At 35.6% G+C, this 20,713-nt stretch overlaps 2 protein-coding genes across 2 annotated transcripts in view; both read left to right on the top strand.

The window, feature by feature from the left end:
* Positions 1-5,969, top strand: part of LOC307151803 (troponin I, fast skeletal muscle-like) — a 181,469-nt gene extending 175,500 nt beyond the window's left edge. Inside the window, exon 8 of the mRNA XM_079859973.1 lies at positions 5,959-5,969. The gene's annotated coding sequence lies outside the window, so the exon portion shown is untranslated. The remainder of the gene's footprint in view (positions 1-5,958) is intronic.
* ush1c (Usher syndrome 1C) lies at positions 1,118-20,245 on the top strand. The gene is made up of 27 exons (XM_079859959.1): positions 1,118-1,234; positions 4,149-4,216; positions 5,384-5,527; positions 6,820-6,958; positions 7,427-7,535; positions 7,768-7,792; positions 7,904-7,961; positions 8,756-8,859; positions 9,032-9,116; positions 9,215-9,274; positions 9,358-9,414; positions 9,754-9,896; positions 10,613-10,678; positions 11,042-11,187; positions 11,647-11,696; positions 11,859-12,023; positions 12,287-12,403; positions 12,505-13,149; positions 13,717-13,770; positions 14,276-14,389; positions 15,266-15,328; positions 17,193-17,234; positions 17,379-17,432; positions 17,528-17,627; positions 17,884-17,993; positions 19,866-19,921; positions 20,102-20,245. Exons 1-27 carry the CDS (start codon positions 1,199-1,201, stop codon positions 20,214-20,216), a joined length of 2,925 nt encoding a protein of 974 aa, XP_079716085.1. The 5' UTR covers positions 1,118-1,198; the 3' UTR covers positions 20,217-20,245.
* The last annotated feature ends 468 nt before the right edge of the window (positions 20,246-20,713 follow it).

Here is a 20,713-nt window from a genome sequence, read left to right as displayed (position 1 = left end):
GTCTAATATGATGATTTGATGCTCAAGAAACATGTATGATTATTATCAATGTTGAAAACAGTTTTTTACATTTTTATTTCATGATGAATAGAAAGTTTAAAATAACAGCTTTTATCTGAAATGGAAAGCTTTTGTAACATTAAACACTACCCTTCAAAAGTTTGGGGCCAGTAAGAATTTAAATTTTATTTTTGGGGGAAAGAAATAAAATAAATCAATACTTTTATTCATCAATGATGAGTTAAGGCTCAAGATGAGTTAATTGCTCAAAAGTGACAGTAAAGACATTTATAATGTTAGAAAATATTCTATTTTAAATAAATGCTGTTCTTTTATACTTTCTATTCATCAAAGAATTTTTAAAAGAAAATGCACACAACTGTTTTCAACATTGAAAATAATAATGAATGTGTTTTGAGCATAAAACCATCATATTATAATGATTTCTGAAGAATCATGTGACACTGAAGACTGGAGTAATGATGCTGAAAATTCAGCTTTGATCACAAGATTAAATAAATTACATTTTAAAATATATTAAAATAGAAAACAGTCATTTTAAACTGTCATAATATTTCACAATATTACTGTTTTTTATTGTTTTTATCAAATAAATGCAGCCTTGGTGAGCAGAAGAGACTTCTTTAAAAACATAAAAAATCTTACTGATCTAGTGTATAGATAGATAGATAGATAGATAGATAGATAGATAGATAGATAGATAGATAGATAGATAGATAGATAGATAGATAGATAGATAGATAGATTATAAACAGACAGACATACAAATAGATAGATAGATAAATATAGATAGATGATAGACAGACATAGGGTAGCCTACAGATAGATAGATAGATAGATAGATAGATAGATAGATAGATAGATAGATAGATAGATTATAAATAGATAGATAGATAGATAGATAGATAGATAGATAGATAGATAGATAGATAGATAGATAGATAGATAGATAGATAGATAGATAGAGTCCTTTTTCTGGAAAAAATGCCTATGAATCCCCGTTCGTGTTGGCTACTAATAAAGCTAACAACAGCAATATTACAGCAGATCGACCTCTGACCGGCGCCTGATCCTCCACGGAGACAGTGCTCCGCTCACTGACTCACTGACTGACGGTTGAGACGCCAGCACAACCAGCAACACCAGCAAAACACCGGCTAAACACCCGCTGCTCAGCATGGAGAGAAAAGTGGCGAGAGAATTTCGGCATAAGGTGAGCTTTTAAACCGTTACTGTTTAACTTAAAATATGTGTTGACTGTTTTTATTAGCATTAGTTATTAGTGGTCTAAGTTAGTTATTTAGCAGTCGCTGCCCACTGTGCCCAATGGCGGAGAAGCACAAGGCTACTTCATTTTTACGCTCTAAAATATTTGTAAAGTATGTCAAATTAATATTCGCCTAACTTCGGACAAGGAAAGTAGTATTGTATCGATAGGATCCGTCGTTACTTGATCGGTAAAACTGTCCAAACCCAAGACCTAAAAGATGTCCACACCTAGCATCCTACGCCAGTTTTTCTGCTCTGTGATGTTTTAGACGTTTTTATTTTTTACAGTGAACATGTAAAACATGTTACTTGTTTAATAATTTCGACGTAAAGGCTTATTTCGTACAATTTTATTGCCAATTTTACGTAAGCCAAAGGTGCAGATAAAGCCGTAATTTACAGGTAGAAAGGTAGGCTGCACAGTGACGTCAACCGATGTACGAGTTCTGATTGGCTGAGCAGGTGAAATGTGTTACGTATAATACAACAGGTATTGTTTACCTTTTGCCTCCTAAATGTAAAGTTAATACTTTTTAATATTTGAATTTGCTATGATTTACCTATTCTGATAGGCTACCTATTTACATGCTCGTGCTTATTCTTTTAGACACCACACAAAGGCTTCCCCTGTGCAGTGTGTGTGTAGAAGTGTAGCATCTGGTGTGCGGTGGATGAGGCACACAATGGACAGTTTTTCACAGCATTAGCTGAAGTGTCAGAAATGTGTAATCAGGCGTAAATGATTGCTGCATTAATTATTCGCTTGTCTTATTGCCTGTAGACGGGGGTGGGAAAGCTGCACAAAAGCTTTGCATTTAATTTGGGTTTCTCCTCTATGACAATCTGTTACATTGCTCCCTTCAAATTACTTTGCAAAAACTGTACAGGAAATCAAGCTGGAATCAGTTACAGACATCTGCTTTTTATGATGTTAAAGTCCAAAGGTGGACTGTCATCTGGGCTGGTCACAATGTTTATGACTCCTTCAATAACCGATGAACACAACGTCACTGTTTTATCACATGTGGCCTGATATTGGTATTGATTTTGGAACAATGTGGATATGCTTTTTTATTTCTCCACAATGTTTTATTATGAGTAATAATGCTATATCTTTTAATAATTAAAACAACCATATACTAATAAGTAATATTTATTAATGCTAAATAAAAATAAAAATATCACAACTGTTTATCTGCACTCATGTTTAACTTTTTTAATTTATTTGAATATGTAAATTGTATTGTTCTTGTTATTTATGCATTCATCCACCCATTTATTTTTCATTCATTCATTCATTCATTCATTCATTCATTCATTCATTCAACCATTTTATTTATTTATTTAGTTTGTTAGTTATTTCAGTCACTCAATATATTGTTTCTTTCTATTTATTTATTTATGTTTGTTCATTTAATCACTCCTTTTATATATTTATTTTATTCATTCATTTTTTCATTCTTTCATTTTATTCATGCTTTCATATTCATTCATTCATTAATTCATTCATTTATTCATTCATTCATTCAACCATTTTATTTATTTATTTAGTTAGTAAGTTATTTCACTCACTCATTTTATTGTTTGTTTCTTATTTATGATTAAATCACTCCTTTTATTTATTTATTTATTTATTTATATATTCATTCATTTTTTCATTCTTTCATTTTATTCATGTTTTCATATAACCATTCATTCATTCATTCATATAAACAGCCTATTTGTTTGTTTGTTTGTTTGTTTGTTTGTTCACTTTTTCACTCATTTTATTCGTTCATTAAGTCATTCTTTCATATGATCATTCATTCATTCATTCATTCTTTTACATAACCCGCTTATTTGTTTATTTGTTTGTTTTTGTTCATTTTTTCACTCCTTTTATTCGTTCATTTAGTCATTCTTTCATATGATCATTCATTCATTCATTCATTCATTCATTCATTTATATAACCCACTTATTTGTTTATTTATTTGTTTGTTAATTTCTTCACTCCTTTAGTCATTCTTTCATTCATTCTTTTACATAATCCGCTTATTTGTTTATTTATTTGTTTGGTTGTTCATTTCTTCACTCCTTTTATTCATTAATTTAGTCATTCTTTCATATGATCATTCTTTCATATGATCATTCATTCATTCATTCATTCATTCATTCATTTATATAACCCACTTATTTGTTTATTTATTTGTTTGTTTGTTCATTTTTTTCATTCATTCATTCATTCATTCACTTATTGTGTGTATTTATTTCTGTATTTGTTTGATTGTTTGTTCATTTGTTCACTCTTTTTATTTATTTAGTTCATTCATTTATTCTTTCAAATAACCTTCATTCTCTTCATTCATTCAAAAAATGAAGAAGTTTGTCTTTTCCATTCAACATGCTGGTCTCACATTAGATGAACTTCATTAGCATTCCTATGATAACAATAACGCGGCAGCACACTAATGTAAGGTGACACTGCTAGCATGATAAACCTCTTTATCTGAGCCCAGGAACATTACCAGGTCCAGTGGAGCAGATCTGAACTAATGATACTCACAGTACAGAAAAAAACATTCAAGCATTAACAACATGAGACCCAACCAATCTGAGAGAGGCCTAACTTACAGACAAACAATAGTTCGTCCACCTCCTCTTTCTCTTTCTCTCCCACGACCTCTCTTCCTCGCTGACCTTCCGTCTCAGTCTCTCACTCAGTGAGAGAGAGATGTGTTACATCATTGACTGGCCAAAACGCTTCCTCAAAACTTTCCTACAGCAGATTAGCCACCACCAGGTAAAAGATGTGCATGCGATTGATTTTCTGATTACTAATGATGATCTGAGCAGAGGTTTGTGTGTTTGTGTTGTGCAGGTGGAGTTGCTAGTTGATAATGAAGCAGAGAAGGACTATCTTTATGATGTTCTCCGCATGTATCATCAGTAAGTCTTTTTTTGACCCATTTTTTGGATGCGTAATATTAAAGGAGCCTGGGTGCTGACATAAGGGTTGCAGGTTCAATCCTAGTTATTACTGTTGCTCAGATTTAAGGTTAGGGATTTGAACAATCCATCTAGCAAGCACAGCATTGACAACATAGTGAATCTTTGCACAGAAAACGTGAACATTTGTTTTTCTTTTACTGCAGTTTATAGATATTACATAATTCCTCATTACATAATATCTCTGCTGCAGCATTGTGTCTGGAAGGTTTTCGTTACTGATAAATAATGTAATTTTCCATCAGCAGTGCTGGCAATCTGCACATTCAAAAGGACAAACGTATTCGGTGTCTGTTTATCTGTGTGCAAGAATAGGAAATGCTGAATCCATTCCTCTTTATTTGTGATATAGTGTGTAAATCAACACGTCATTGCTCCGCTGGACAGAAATAAAAGGCTTAATCCGATGAAAAAGTAACTTGGATCAGATCATTTCCACTGTTCTCCCTGCTTTCAAGGGCAGCCATTCTCTGACGCCCCTTTGTCTCTGATATCTGAGTCAGGAGTGAAATATCAATGATTCATAGAGCAGCTGCCTCTAAATTCATAAGCTGATTTTATGTGGGTATAAAGTGTCATTTTCTTTAACAAGCAACAAATCAGAATGTTTTTAATGTAGGTTTCTATGCCAGGATGTAAAAGGAAAACATAACATTTTACAAAGATTTTTTCATAATGTTTCAAAGGCAGAATAATAAATGCTATCATGATGTATAAATAGTTTCAATTTTATATATTAAACTACATTTATATATTTTCTTTAATGATAGAGTAATGGGAATGAGGCTGTATTTTGCAATACAGTAATGGGAACTGGTGGTAAAAGAGTTTAATTGAAATGAAAATAATATTTAAATTACATTTAATAAAAAAAAAAAAGGCAACTTGTATGACAACGATTAACTTTAAACCTAACCTAGTGCTTTACGCTTTATGTTTGACCTCTCATTTGACTTGACACAAAAGATTGAATAATGATTTACGATCAAGTATCAAGATATATAATCCATATCTTGAGCACAAGCTGTTTGTGCTTTTCTGAATTAGCGTTCCTGTTTGCATGTTCTCAATCAGGTCCTGTTTAAATGTCTCTGCTCTGCCCTTTAGATCCATGGACCTGCCTGTCCTGGTCGGTGACCTGAAACTGGTGATAAATGAGCCCAAACGCCTTCCTCTGTTCGATGCCATCAGACCCCTGATTCCTCTGAAGCACCAGGTGCAGTACGACCAGCTCACGCCCAAGAGATCCAGGTGAGAGAGGAAACGAGGAATATACGTGTTAAAAAAGGGCTGATAGGGTGTGATGCTTCTGTGCAGTATGGCCATCTTTCTCTGCATGAATAACAGAGAAGGCAATAAAGACAGAGAGAATCAGAGGAGGAGGTAGAATGACAGCCGCTGCTCTCGTCTCCAAAGAGAATCATTGTTTTCCCTCATGCTCGGTCAGACGTGGTTATGAGCACAGAGAGAAGAAGCTTATTCAACCGTGTCTTATGCACGGCGCTAATGAACTGGATTCTGTTTCCTCTTGCTGTGCCTTTCTCAGAGAAAAAATAATAAAAGTATTATATTATATTTATATATACTGTATGTGCAGGGCCTAAAATTAACACTCGCCAAGCAATGTGAGTAAAAATCGGCGTCGGCCGGTAACATTTTTATGAAAATAAATAAATAATAAATTACATTTTCTTAAGTCACCGGCCTTTGGCAGGTGTAGCAAAAAGTGTATGTGTGTGTGTGTGTGTGTGTGTATGTATATATATATATATATATATATACAAACTTTATTATTTTTATTAAGTAAATTAATAATAAAATTAGGGCTGTCAAACGATTAATCGCGATTAATCGCATCCAAAATAAAAGTTTGTTTTTACATAATATATGTGTGTGTACGGTGTATAATTATTTTCTATATATAAATACACACACATGCATGTATATATTTAAGAAATATTTGCATGTATATACTGTGTATATATATTTATATTATATATAATTTATATTATATATAAATATTTTATATATAAATAACACATTTTTCTTAAATATATATGCATGTGTGTGTATTTATATATAGAAAATAATTATACTCCATACACACACATATATTATGTAAACACAAACTTTTATTTTGGATGCGATTAATCGTTTGACAGCCCTAAATAAAATATAATTATTAATATTAATAAAGGTGTATACTCTCATATATTATTATTATTACTTAATATAAAATATTTGATATATTATATTGGTCATTTTGCTCATATATTATAAGTCATTTTGGTATTTGGTATTGGTTTTAATTTGGGGGGATTTTTATATTGTTTTTTATTATTGATTTCTTTCCAAAACCACTAAATAGTTTGAAAATATTTTAAAATTTTCAGGCAATGCTTTAAGTCATTAAAATTTGTCTCGACAAATTTTTCCTTTATAATTAAAATATTATTGTAATTTGTGGGACATAATACATTTCACTAAACATCACTTTTACTGATTTTAGATGCCACTCTTTTGTCCACTTCTGTTATGAGCAGGAAGTTGAAGGAAGTGCGTCTGGACCGCACACACCCTGAGGGTCTGGGTTTGAGTGTTCGAGGGGGGCTGGAGTTTGGCTCTGGGCTCTTCATATCACAGATAGTCAAAGATGGACAAGCCGGAAATGTCGGCCTGCAGGTACGAAAATCCAGACATTATTCAAGGATGCTACTATGCGGCTGCTTTTATAACTTTTATACAGCATACTTTTATATATATGAGCATGTTGAACATATTTGGACCCTAAGCAGACACTCTTTTGCCTTATATTAAATATCTGACAACAAAAAATGTTAAACTTTCAAATAGATGTGTGCATTTTACATGGCAAACCGTCATGATCAGTGCACCTTCTCTCCACTAGAGGGAGCAATAAGCCTTCTTAAAGTCTTCCTGTCTTTTGTTCCCAAACACATTGTCCTCTACTATAATCTCCAAGATCAATGTTTGTCCTGTAGATAAATGGCATTCAAATGCAGACTATGTGTTTATAGTGCAAAGTGCTACCTTTGTTATGACAGAGACCTGAAATATGAAACTATTCTGGTAAGTATCATATTAGCATTTTTTAAGTAATATTAATGTGGTTTGCTGTGTCTTCTTCAGGTTGGCGATGAGATTGTGCGCATCAATGGCTACTCCATCTCCTCCTGCATTCACGAGGAGGTTATTAACCTTATCAAGACCAAGAAGACTGTCTCTCTGAAAGTCCGCCGTAAGATTTTTCATTTCTATATACACATTTATGGCATCTTGATTTAGCTGACAGTTACAGTGATTCACTCACAGTTGAATGGTGATTGATGTAACAGTCGAGCAATTCATTAGGAAACAGTGTCTTCCTTTAGAAGAGTTCATTATTGGGATTGCCACTAGCTAAATATATTATTTATTGACTATTTATTGACGTGTTTTTAATTATTCCCATTGTGACACTCTATTTACAGATGTGGGAATGATTCCTCTCAAGAGGTAATTTGGTGTGATCAATCACTTTAATTAGAGGAACTTTTTCTAACACTTTCATTTGTCTTTTTTATTTTTTATATAATAATATTGTTATAATATTATTGTCCTAATCAGCTCCACTGATGAGCCTCTGAAGTGGCAGTTTGTGGATCAGTTTGTGTCTGAGTCAGGGGTAAGATTTTCCTTCTCCACATTTTTACACTACGCAAATTTCCAAAGCCTCTAAATCAAAAGTTTTCTGAAAACCTGTTATACATAATCTTACACATGCCTTCTGTCGTCTGATTGATAGTTTAGTTTTTTAGCAAGTAAAGGGCCTTTTAGTATAATTCTAAAAATCATTCCCCTTCAGTTCATGGTAAACGTGTCTTTTTGCAGTTAAATTTTGCATTTTATAAAGTAAACATAAGAATAACGTTTATATTTTCTGTAGTATTTCAAGATGAACACTTACTGGACTGAGGCAACTTAGGTTTATCTGAATAGCCATACATACATTTTAGAAAAATCATGTAAATTGTGAGTATCAGATATGATGCTTTTGAGGATCGTTTATTTGTTGTTCTCTCAATCATCATTGTGTTGCATTTCATTATATGTTTTGCCCCCACAGTAAAAACTACACAGCTATAAACATAAAACTTAATATAATCTTGCTTAGACATATATTTTTGCTCAGATTTGTTTCATAAGCTTTATATTTTCCAATATCATACTATGTTTTTTGTCTAAGAAAATGTATGCACTGTTTCTTTTATAAAAAAAAAATAGTATATATATATATATAATATATATATATATATATATATATATATATATATATATATATATATATATATATATATATAATTATTATTATTATTATTATTATTTTTTCTGAATACTATTTTATAGACCAGGCTTTACAGGGTTAAACCAGTTGAAGCTAATTTAATGTAGCCACATTTTCTGACTCTTCCTTCCCAGGAGAGGAAGACCAGTATTGCTGGCTTGACTTCAATTGGAGGGAAAGAGATCAAGGAAAAAAAAGTATTCCTTAGTTTGGTGGGCACCAAAGGCATGGGAATCAGGTACGGAAGAATCTGAACTGATTCTACCTCCCATATACACTAAAGTGCACAGTTGAATTACACTGAGAAAAACTTTACTAAATTCTATTGGTTTATTGATGCATGTTGCCATAATGAACTTGTTATAAATTTAATGCAACACCTTGTGACAAAGAAATACTCTCTGTTGTAGCATATCGAGTGGACCAACACAGAAACCAGGCATCTATGTGAGCAATGTGAAGCCGGGTTCACTCTCTGCTGAAGTGGGCTTACAGGTCATTTAATTTAATTCCTAGATTAAACTGAATTAATAGAACATTGCTGTTTGATTCAACCTCAGTAACACACTTGTGTGTGTTTGTGTGGCTTGTAGATTGGCGACCAGATTGTGGAGGTCAATGGGGTGGAATTCACCAACCTGAGTCATCAAGAGGTAAGTAGGAGCTTGTTGAAAAAGTTAGCCAATTAATTAAGAACCTCTCTGTGTATTTAAACTGGTAATGTGTGTGTTTTCAGGCAGTGCGAGTGTTAAAGAGCAGCAGGAGTCTAACTATTACTGTCCTCACTGGAGCTGTAAGTTCACTGAAAGCCCACTAATGCATTTCTGCCATCAGAACATCTCGAATACTCGCTGTGGCTTCTAGCTCTCTCAGCTGTGTGGAAAAGAAAGCCATTTGCCTAGTATAAAGCTGTTGTAATTGACAGCGGTGGACAAGGGTTATACATTGTGGAGATGTTGTTTGTATTATGGTGTTAACCTCTAGGTTATTTATTGGTGCATTTGTCTTTTTTATTTAACTGGTATTTTAGTTGGTAAATGTATGTGAATTATGCGACCTGTACAGTATATGATGGATTGTATTTGTACGTATATTTTTGCAAAAGTGCTGATTTGTCAACTGTATGTTTCAGGGAAGGGAGCTGTTTATGACGGATGAGGAGCGGCTGGCGGCTGAAGCTCGACGTGAGCTGGAAAGACAGGAGCTAATGCATCAGAAGAGGGTGGCATTAGAGACCAACAAAATCGTCAAAGAACAGCAGGAGAAAGAGCGCCAGTCAGTGAAAAAACACACAACTGAACACTACACCACACTACCTATTCACACTGTATTCTTTTACATGCAAACGGCTGTAAAAGAACATTTGGTTGGCTCCTTCAAGATATAACTCAAGATAACATCATTTTGTGACATAAGTTTACTTATATAGGTCACATACAGCATGCCAAATACCCAGATTCTACCAGCATAAGTGTTAGCAGAATTAAGAATTGGTCAAAAAAGATTTTCAGAACTTTTGTGTAAACCTTGATATTACCTCACATTCTCTTGTAAAACAATTAGGATTCTAGACATTACAATGTACAAGAACATCGAAGAAACTACTAAACATTTGCGCAACAACTGACAAAACAGAAATGTTAACGATACAGCAAAATTCGTAACTAATGCAGTTAAATTCTACTTTTTAATACATTTATGCAGTTATTCTTTAACTGTATCTTTATTATAAACATTTTAGGTATTGTTCTCTTGTGGTGAAAACAAAAATGAATATTCACTTGTACTTAAATACTTCTTTAGTAATTGCCATTATAATCATGCTTTATCTGTTTGTTATTGTCTCTTCATGTTGTCAGTAATGAATCTGATGAATCATTACCAATGCTGAAAAATTGTCTTCACTTTAAAGACATATAATTCAAATTCCTGCATGAAATCTGCTTGAGTTGTTATCAATTTTATTGTTCTATATGTGCAATATTTTGCAGGAGAAAGATGGAGATATCACAGAAGACTGCAGAGGAAGAACAACGCCATCGCAAAGAGATGGAGAGGTAACACTTGTATAATGTTGCCAAGCAAAAATATCTTCAAAGAAAACAGACCTCAGATGTCAGAGTAGAGCAAATCGATGTTGATGAAAGCAATGTTGTGAGAGATGGAAGTACATTCTGTTCCGTCTGTCCTAAGTCACTTGTAATTTTCACAACCAATGTTTTTTTGTCCAGTATAATGTGTTCAAATTATATATATGAGGAATACGACAAATAAATAAATGTGACACACAAAATGTAATGTTTACTGCCAACTTCTTGACATTTGTGTTGATGTTCAAAACAAATATATATCAACTCAGAAATTATTTAGCAGGCTTGTCTGAATAGATGTCCATTTAATGTATGTGTCGTGTGTGTCAGAATTGAAGCATCGGAAAGTAAGCACCACAAAGAGTGGGAAGAAGATTGGGGCTCCAAGGAAAAATCCAAATCTCATTCCCCCTCCCCTTCTCCCTCGCCCCAACCACCCACCCGCCGCACACCTTCACCCAAACCCAAAACTTCCAGTAAGTTGACAACACTTATAAAACTTCTCCAGTGCATGCACTTTGAATGCCTTCTGTAAAACTACACTATTCTCTTAATAGTAAACAAGTATGTTACCATGTCTAAAATGGTACACGTAATGCACCATTACTCCTTTCTCCTCTGCATGAACGGATGTGCATTTATGTTGGATGCATCATCTCTCTTTGTGTGCTCTTTGTCTTTCTGTCTATTTGCCTTTCTGTTGTGCCGTGTCTGTCACTTCCTGGTTCCATCAGATGCTGAGTCCTATGAAGAAGAGAGTGAAGAAGTAAGTGAAGTATTCATATGGCATCCTTTGACAAACTTCCCCTTTTTTAAGACTCTTCAACTGCATGTAGACTATACTCGTCTTGTTTGGTTGGATCTTTTGGTAGCTTTTGGATGAATGAATCTGCAGAGTTTTTCATGAAAATAATATATCATTCTTGCTATCTTAGCGTTCGGTTGGTTTTACCGTTACGAAGGAAAGTTGCCTACACTCAAAAAGGTACATTGTGTGCTGCAAGATTGTTGTGCTGTTTTGGTGTCCTAGAACTATGGAATATGTTGTTCATCTTGGAGATATGTCTGAAGTTATGGTTTGCATGATAGTTTGGTTGACATTGGTGAAAAGTCCACCAGGTGTTCTCAAATCACTTTGGATATTTAGAAAGGAAAAGAGACCAAAAAGAAGAAGAAGATGTCCAAGACTGACACTCTTCCAGCCGAGAAAAAGAACAAGAAAGAGATGGAGTTTGAGCTGAAACTTGCCAAGGAGAAGGAAGAAGTACTTGAGCGAGAGAAGCAGATGAAAATCAGCAGACTTCTACAAGAGGTATCAGACTTGTTCTAGTGAGGTTACAGTAGGGTTTGCTGACTTAAATTGTCCTCCCAGTTTAATGTGTGTAAATGATTCTGTCTCCTTGGCCTTTGGCCCTCTGACTCTCATTGATTGGTCAAATGTACCCATTTGAACAAAGACTAAATTAAATTTAGCAGGTAACTGCACTATTGTACCCTTACCAATGGCAGTCCACCACATTCTCATTAGTATATCAAAGTTTCCATCTTTGGGTGTGGCTTTACTAATTCAACTAGGTGTCAGAAACTGAGAGGGAAGATCTGGAAGAGTCGGAAAAGGTGCAGCATTGGGTGGAAAGGCTCTGTCAAACCAGACTAGAGCAAATCTCCTCAGTTGAAAATGAGTCCCCAGAGGTAAAGTCTATCGAGTTTCACGCAAGTATCCTAATGTGTGTTGGTCTTCTAGTCAATAGTTTGTTAGTTCAGAGTTCTAAGCAATTAAAGTGTACTTCTAGATGTCTCCAACCCGTTCCCCTGCATCGACTGGTCCCACCAGACGGAGGTTCCCTGGAGGCTTGACATTGGCCACCACTGACCTTGATGACATAAACTTAGATGATGTGGACCAAAGTCTAAGGCAGCCTTTGAAAAGACTAGCCCCAACTCCACCAACATCCAACCAAGCTCCACCTCCCTTACCACGCCCTCCACCCTCACCCCGACTTTACCAGACATCCAACTATCGCCCTCCATCTCCAAGAACACAGCACCAAATGCAACCAAGTTCCCGACCATCCCCTCAACGCCCACCTTCCCCACCAGCCACTTGGGTACCCTCTTCCTCAATGGGTCAAAGCCGGCAACACCCTTCTTCCCCACTATTCTCTTCCAGGGGTCTGTCCTCATCTCAGCCGCCTCCCCCTCCCCCCCCACCACCTCCTCCTCCACCACCACCGCCTCCTCCTCCGCCACCCCCTCCACCCGTGCACATGGAGGACAAGTACCATGCAGGGTCATCCAACTACCCTCGCTCCCCAAGCTTATCCGAACAAGGGAGTAGGTTTGGGGACAATGGTTACCGGCAGAGAGGGGGCTTCTACTCCAGCATCCCCAGTGATCTCTCACGCCCACCCAGCCCGAAGTTTGACCGCAACTTGACGGTTAGCATAGTTAACATTTTTAGCGGTGTGAGAGTTGATTATGTATGTCATATAGGAGTGGGTATTTTTAGTCGCATCGCAATTCATTCCAATTTGATTCCAAATTGATTTCATGATACATAGTATTGATATCTTCACTGAAGTGGCGCCAATGTTGCATCTGCAACACTGAGCGAAAACCCATAGAGAAGTAAATCCTGTGCAATGAAACCTGTGACAGCAGTGGTAATTCGGTTTGCTTTTCCAATTGTTTTGGAAATTAAGATGCTTGTTTTGTGTGTGTGTGTGGAACTGGCAGCAAGCTGAACATGCTTATAGGTGCCGTTGTACTGTCACCCCCAAATAATATAACTTTTTTTACCCTCCAATTATGTCATACATTCATGCATGCCTTGAGTTTGTTGTTTAGCAGATGTGAATACCCACTTTTAATTTCTTATTGAAGATGTTTGTTAGGATACATGTCATCATTTGGGGTGAAAAGCATGTCGTTTGGTTTGATGACTTTGCAGTACCTGTGATTTCTATTTTTGTTGGACTGTTGAAAACCTTGTCCTTGTGGTCCAGGTGATGAGAAACACATCTCATGCTAGCAGGATATCCACCTCTAATAATCCACTGGTGAGTCCTTAGTTTGTAAATGATACATGCTGCTCTGGACCTTCCGCTCCATTTTTAGCACAAATCAGACTTGCCACCCTTGTCTAACAAATGTAATGCAAGCTTAATTCAAACCAGCATCTCTTTTTCAACGGAAATAGTTTTCCAACAGTTCTCTGTGCTTAGATGTTTCAATAGATTACTCTGTTTTCCTGCTCTTAATATAACAACACCATTTCAAAATGAATATAGTTGCCACAAATCCTATTTAAGGGGCATTTTTTGAAACCGTAACTCTTTGCACTGTATTATAAATATGCACACCTCTTTTTTATTTGTGAATTAATAACATTTAAAAAGCCATTTCACAAAAACATAATTATTACTAAAAAGACAAAGTCTATATATGTCCTTAATGAAATGTTCCTACAATATTTTGTGTTGTGTGATTAGGATTGCATAACTCTTGAAGGTATATCACGCCCTGACCTTAAGTTTGTGTCCCTTACTGCTAACATCTGCATAGCAAATAGCCCCCAGCCCTCCAAACCAGCGGAGACAGATGAACCCTGTCATGTCCAAACCTGTCATGCTGCCAAGTCAGACCTCACACAGACCCACGCTCCGCTCTGAGACTATGGTAAGACAGGGAGAACCAGTGTGTGCACGTGCGATGGTGATGATGAGAAGGAGGAGGAGGAGGAGGAGGATGATGGTGCTGGTGATGCATAAATAAGCTACTATATCTTTACGACTTTGACTCATTGGTTTGATTGTTGCGCCAATTGCTGTTTGACTCTGATTATAATTTGAGTTTCAAACTCGAGGAGGACCAGGTAGATGCAGCTTTTACTGATTGCACTGATTCAGAAGGCAGAAAGAGAAGGACAGAAGGGGAGAGGTTAAAAGAGAGATGCTTCTTCCATTTGCGTGCACAATGAGATAGATTATCAGAATTTAAATGTCTTTGATTGATCAACACGACAAACCTAGACATGCTGTCCCTGTCATCCATCAGACTCTCAGTCCTGTTTTATCAGATCACAAAGGAAGTTAATCACTTTGCCCTGTTCTTGTGCCTCCTTAATTTAAGTGAATGGGTGCTTGCCAATTCTGTGGTTATTTTAGGAGGGTAGCAAGAAGGTCAAGAGAGGACAATAAGTTGCTGTCTTGAGGTAGTATTCAGTCTTTCTTTATTATTGTTAAAGGTGTTTGCTATAATGCATAAGCCTGATTGTCTATCTTGTTCCCTCGAATCTAAAGAATCAGGTGTCATTTCTCTCAAATGATCCAGTACCTTGTAGCATCACCATCACTGCTGTTCTGTATATAATGGATTATCAGTTCAGTCACGCAGTCAGTGTCGTCGTAAATCTCAAAGATGCCTGAATTCATAGATACTAGTTAATAGGTCTATTTGCCATGTTGATGTGAACCTTATATGGCACGTAATGAAATGGTGCAAGTGTTATTTTGAGGTGTTTGTAAGAGTCAGTCACAATTATGTTTGTTTCAGCCCCCAGAGATGCTCAAACGGATGGTCACGTACAACATGTCCTTTAAATCCAGCAAAAAACAAGTAAATGTCATCATTACTTTGCGTTACACCCCTCCTCTCTCTCTCTCGCTCTCTCTCTCTCTCTCTCTCTCTCTCTCTCTCTCTCTCTCTCTCTCTCTCTCTCTCTCTCTCTCTCTCTCTCTCTCTCTCTCTCTCTCTCTCTCTGGCCCTTGAGTGAAGTCCCCTGCTGTCTGAGTGTATACATCTGCATATACAGTATAGTATAGTATATACTACATTTCTAACAATATTTCCCTGAGGATATTGGTACAATGTATCTATTTAAGCTGATTTAAAACTAGTTTTGTTTCCTTGACAATAATTAAAGGGGTCATATCATAAGGGATACTTGCTGTAAAAAAAAAAAAAAAAAAAAATGTGTGTGATTGAACCAAAGTGCTGTTGTTTGTTTGTAAATGGGTGTCTACATAGAAGTCTTAAAGGCACAGCAGGAAAAAAAAATAACATTTCACAAAGTCACTTTTGGTGGATTAAATTATATGAAGATACATTATATGACCCCTTTAAGGTCTGATTTTTGGTTTGTTTGTGGAAGTGTAGATTTTATTCTGTCTACTGCATTTCTTGAGTTTAAACGTGCGTGTTATGAATATCTCTTAAAATACTCAAGGACATCAGAAGTATGATTGCAATATTACACTTTTTTCAGTTAAGACATTACATTTTCACCTTTCCATGACACTGAACTGCTGAATTAACTCAAATTTCTCAGAATTCTACTCCAGTCACACCCATATATTTCCATGCAATCATACCTCCATCTTGTTTGCTGTGAAAGCAGCCTCTGAGTGGATCTAATATTAGAGTGAATATGCAATGGATGGCATCTCTGTGTGTTTCCATTTTGTTGGTTCAGTTTTAAGTGTGTTGTGGTTGTTAGAGACCCTTTATATTGTAACTATCTTTGCAGATGATTGTCTATTGACACTATCCAACTAGAAAGCTACCAATTGATCCATCCAACTAAACAAATGCACACTTTTTCAGTATTAATATGTGCACCATGCAGTACGGTACTGTAGTATATAATGCAGTGTGTTATACTGTTTCATCTATTATGTTATATCATGTTTGATTTATTGACTTTTTATATTGTTTAGTTTTGCATTTAAAAAGAAAGTTAGTCAAATCAAACCTGTTCATGCATTAATTTTATGCATTAACACATATGAATAAGCAAGGTAAGCAACATATATTTGTTTAAATGTGCACTCAGCAAAATTTTGTTTGCAATGCCGGCTGATATGATAATTGTCTTGGAATTTATACTGACACCTATAGGTGTGGATGTAGCATTGTGCATAAGCAAGTATTTTCGGTTACCAATTTCATCATATAAATTCACATTCAGCCCTGATTAATTCACTCTGATAGCGAAAATGTCCAGCAAAATGGAGGTTACAAAAATAAAGCAAGTAGCATTAAGCTGGTCATGTGATCTCAAAATAGCAGCCACCATGAAGCAACCATGTAGAATTAAACAGATTTTTAGACTAATGATATGTTTATCTCATATGATTGTACACTATTTTAAATATATTCAAAATATGCTATTAGTTTTTGTGTTTAAATGACTTTAAATGAAGAAATACAGAGTTCACTTTTTAAGATCAGATGCTTTTTATGGATTGATTTAGTGGTCATGCCAAACTACTAAGGCACTGATCTGGAAGACTAAACACAACCTGCCAATGATTGGATTAGCGGTGACAACTATCCAGATATATAGTGTTCATTTGTCTCTTCTTGGAAATCAATGAGCACTAATTTGTATAGCTTAAATTATGTCCTTAGAACGAACCTCACATTTTACAGACTATACTATACTGTCAGTTTTTCCTATTTTTTTTTTTTTTTTTTGCAGGGATTTCAGAAATACGTGGATGATTTTGATCCATATTCCATGGTACTGTAACCCTTTACATTAACAGTTCTTTCTGCACCCTTTTGCCATTTTTATATTTTATAACACAGATATGCCACACTCCCTGAGTTTCTCTATGGAATATTACTTTTACCATCTTAGCTCTAACTGTGTATGTTTTAACAGTTCACGGCTGAGCAGCTAGCTGGCAGAGATGTGCGACTTTTGAGAATTAAGAAGGTAATTAAGGGGAAAAAAGAAAGAAATGTGAGCAACATCTGTAAAATGTAAACTAAGAATTGGGAGATTTTTTTTATTCTATTCACATTCTTCAGGAAGGAAAGCTTGATCTGGCCATAGAGGGAGGAATCGACTCCCCATTGGGAAAGATTGTTGTGTCATCTATCTACGAGGGAGGTGCAGCAGATAAACATGGTAAGTCATACAAACATAACACGTTTCCAAGATATCATAGAGATTTGAGGGTTGGTTCTTTTGACTTCATGCTTTAACAAACACCTTATCATCAACACCTAATAATGATCATGCAAAAGTCTAGTTTATTTCTCAGTCATTTATGATATTGATTATATTAACTTAATAAAACATTTAGTTTTGTTTCAAAATTACCTGCTTAGTGTTTTCAATATATTACTGTTAATTTTCTATGGTTTTGTTCATGTTATCTCAGGTGGGGTCGTGTCTGGTGATGAGATCATGGCTGTGAATGGAAAGATCCTCACGGATGTGACTCTAGCTGAAGGACAGACTTCAATGGCTCAGGCCTGGCACAGTGGAGGGGTACGGCCCGCATTACAATAAAACAGCCAATCACTTTAAATCAGTTGATCTGTCTGAACAGATTGTCCTGGGGTGAAGAAGACAATGCAGCTCATTGGAGCCAAATGGTTTGCATTCATGCATATTTAGGGAGTTCACACTTGTAGTTCAGTTGTCTTGTTTTTTTTTTTTTTTTTTTTTTTTGGTCTGGATCAAAAAAGGAAATGATTCATTTAGTCCTGGTTTGCTTAGCTTTCACACTGTTATTTTTAAGAGCAAAACCTAAAGGTACAAAACACAAAAACGGAACTTACCGAAAATCCAAAACAATGCTGTGGCTAAACATGCTCGCTGTATGTGCGTACATATTATGGTATTTTTACCAGCTGAAAACTCAAGAATAGCTTATGAATTGTGATGAGTCAAAACAGCAACAGGAATTCCTCCGCAACATCGTGAATATAACAAGAAAATAATAGGTATGCTTGAGCATTCTGCCCTTTTTGGGGTTGCATCTCGTGACTTCTAAATTTCTTTGGTCTGTTGCACTCATATTTCAGTCGAACCTTACCAGAATTTATTTGGAAGTGGACCAAGACCCCCTGAAAAGGTGGGTTTTGGTCCTCTTGTTTGATATGCACCAGGGTTCTGATGTTCATAATTTTTCAAATGAACCGCACTAACAGAGCAGGTGCACCAGAGTTCATTTTAATCAAACCAAACCTGCCAAACACACTCTTAAATACAATTTTTGTCAATAACACTTCTAAGTTAAATTCACTCAGAATTCGAACACCCGTCCTTCATCAAATTCAACACATTTCCCATCCTCTTGCGTTTGTGAATATTTTGACAAATTTGATATTGCTTTCCACTACAAATTAGAGTCTTGCTCTCATCTTACATCTTGCCATACTCAGCATTCAAATCATGTTGAAATAACTGCTATAAAAACATTAACATAATGTCCTAAATTTAATCAACCAAGCCTTTTCAGCCTTCAGCGGTTTAATGAACTTATAAAGCATTGTGTCTGTCAGTCTCAAATGTAGTTTTATTCTAGTCCTTGTGCAGATTCCTTGTTCTTCAAAATTTTACAGATGAATCAACACACTCTTGTAGCAATTCGTAACTATTTAACATTTTGGCGTTTTACATTGGTAGTGAATTCATATGAATTCGTAAAATCTGATTTACGTTTTAATACGATCTGGGTTTGGTTTATGGGTGGACCTTCATGCTTAGGTTATTTTTCTAAAAAAATCTTACGTTTTCATATAACTTAGATTGTATGAATTTGTCAAACTGTAATTGTTTAGTAAGATTGGTTTGGATGAATATAGAGGTGAACTGAAATGTAGTGATTTATGTATTTTACTGTCATCAACAAAACTGGATCTTATCAGCACTACCCTAGAAATGAATAATTTCAGAGTACAATGATGTGAATAGCACAATGTGGAATCTCTAAGGTTTCATTGCACAATTACAGTAATTACGGTAATTTTGACTCCACATAATGCTGCATTAAACCAATTTTGCAGAATTACATTTAGTAGACACAAATCACAAGAAAGTGCACATGGTCTGTTGCTGTAATGATTTTTTTCAGCAAACATCATTTAATATAGATGAAGGGTTGGAGCAGAAGTGAAGCAGAATGTATCAATAAAATTCTGCCAATGTGCTGGTCAAACATCAAGACAGTAGGGATTTAAGTAGGCTAATGTTATTCACAGTTAACTCATTTCATTAATGCAAATGAAACATGTAGGAGGAAAAATCTCTTTTATTGTGTATAAAATGTCTTTTATTGTGTGCTAGAATTTATCTGACTTCCATCCTTTTATTCATGTGCATGTGCTTGGCATTTTTCTGTGTATTTGTGTGCAGGACTGGATTGACCTGGTCATTGCGGTGTCTCCACCGAAGGAATATGAAGATGAAGTGTACGTATAGTTGCATTCTTCCTCATTATACAATGACAGCTCCAGTGCTCTCTAAATTCAATTCACTCAATTATAGTATTATGCTTTATGTGGTCTATTTCAATTATGTCCAATGAAAAAAGCAATCAGTTGGGTAAATGGCTCTCAGTGGTGAAGCTGTCATCTGCTGTATGTCTTCAGCCCTAAAGCAGCATCAGTCAGACCTACTGCAAAGAAAAAGGTTTTCCAAGGCAGTGCCCCTGTGTACAGACAGGGCTACGTCCTTCAGATGAGGACCCCCCATCCCCCAACCTGATCGGCCAATAGCCCAGTGGTAATAGCCCCCCCCCCCCCCCATACCCCATACCATTCTGCAGTGTGCATCATGTACATGTGACAATCTCTTTTCTTTGTCAATCTGGAAACTCAACCAGATGTTTTCATTTGGGGATTTGTTGTGATAATTATTCAATAATGCAATATCAATTGTTGTGAACTGTTATTCACAAGGCTGTGCAGTCGTTCTGATTGATGTTGTTCAAAGGGACTGTTACATGTCATGACTCATGCATTGATTATTGCAACTTTGATCTGTCCTTTTGCTACTGCATGTTACTATAAATGTCTACAGCTGTGGAATTATGAAAATATACTGCCATTGGTTCATTAGGAGCAAACTAGGGAGTCAAAAATATATAGATGGGTATAATATTTGTATTTGAAGGCTGTAAACCATTCAAAGATAGAAATGACATAGAAGTCTGAGTGGCGAGCAAACCAAGTCCTTATTTTTATCACAAATAAAGAAACAAA

This window comes from Squalius cephalus (genome assembly GCF_949319135.1).
Source record: "Squalius cephalus genome assembly, chromosome: 23".
NCBI lineage: Eukaryota > Metazoa > Chordata > Actinopteri > Cypriniformes > Leuciscidae > Squalius > Squalius cephalus.
Note: the sequence above shows the minus strand (reverse complement) of the source record. Positions and strands in the feature narration are given on the sequence as shown.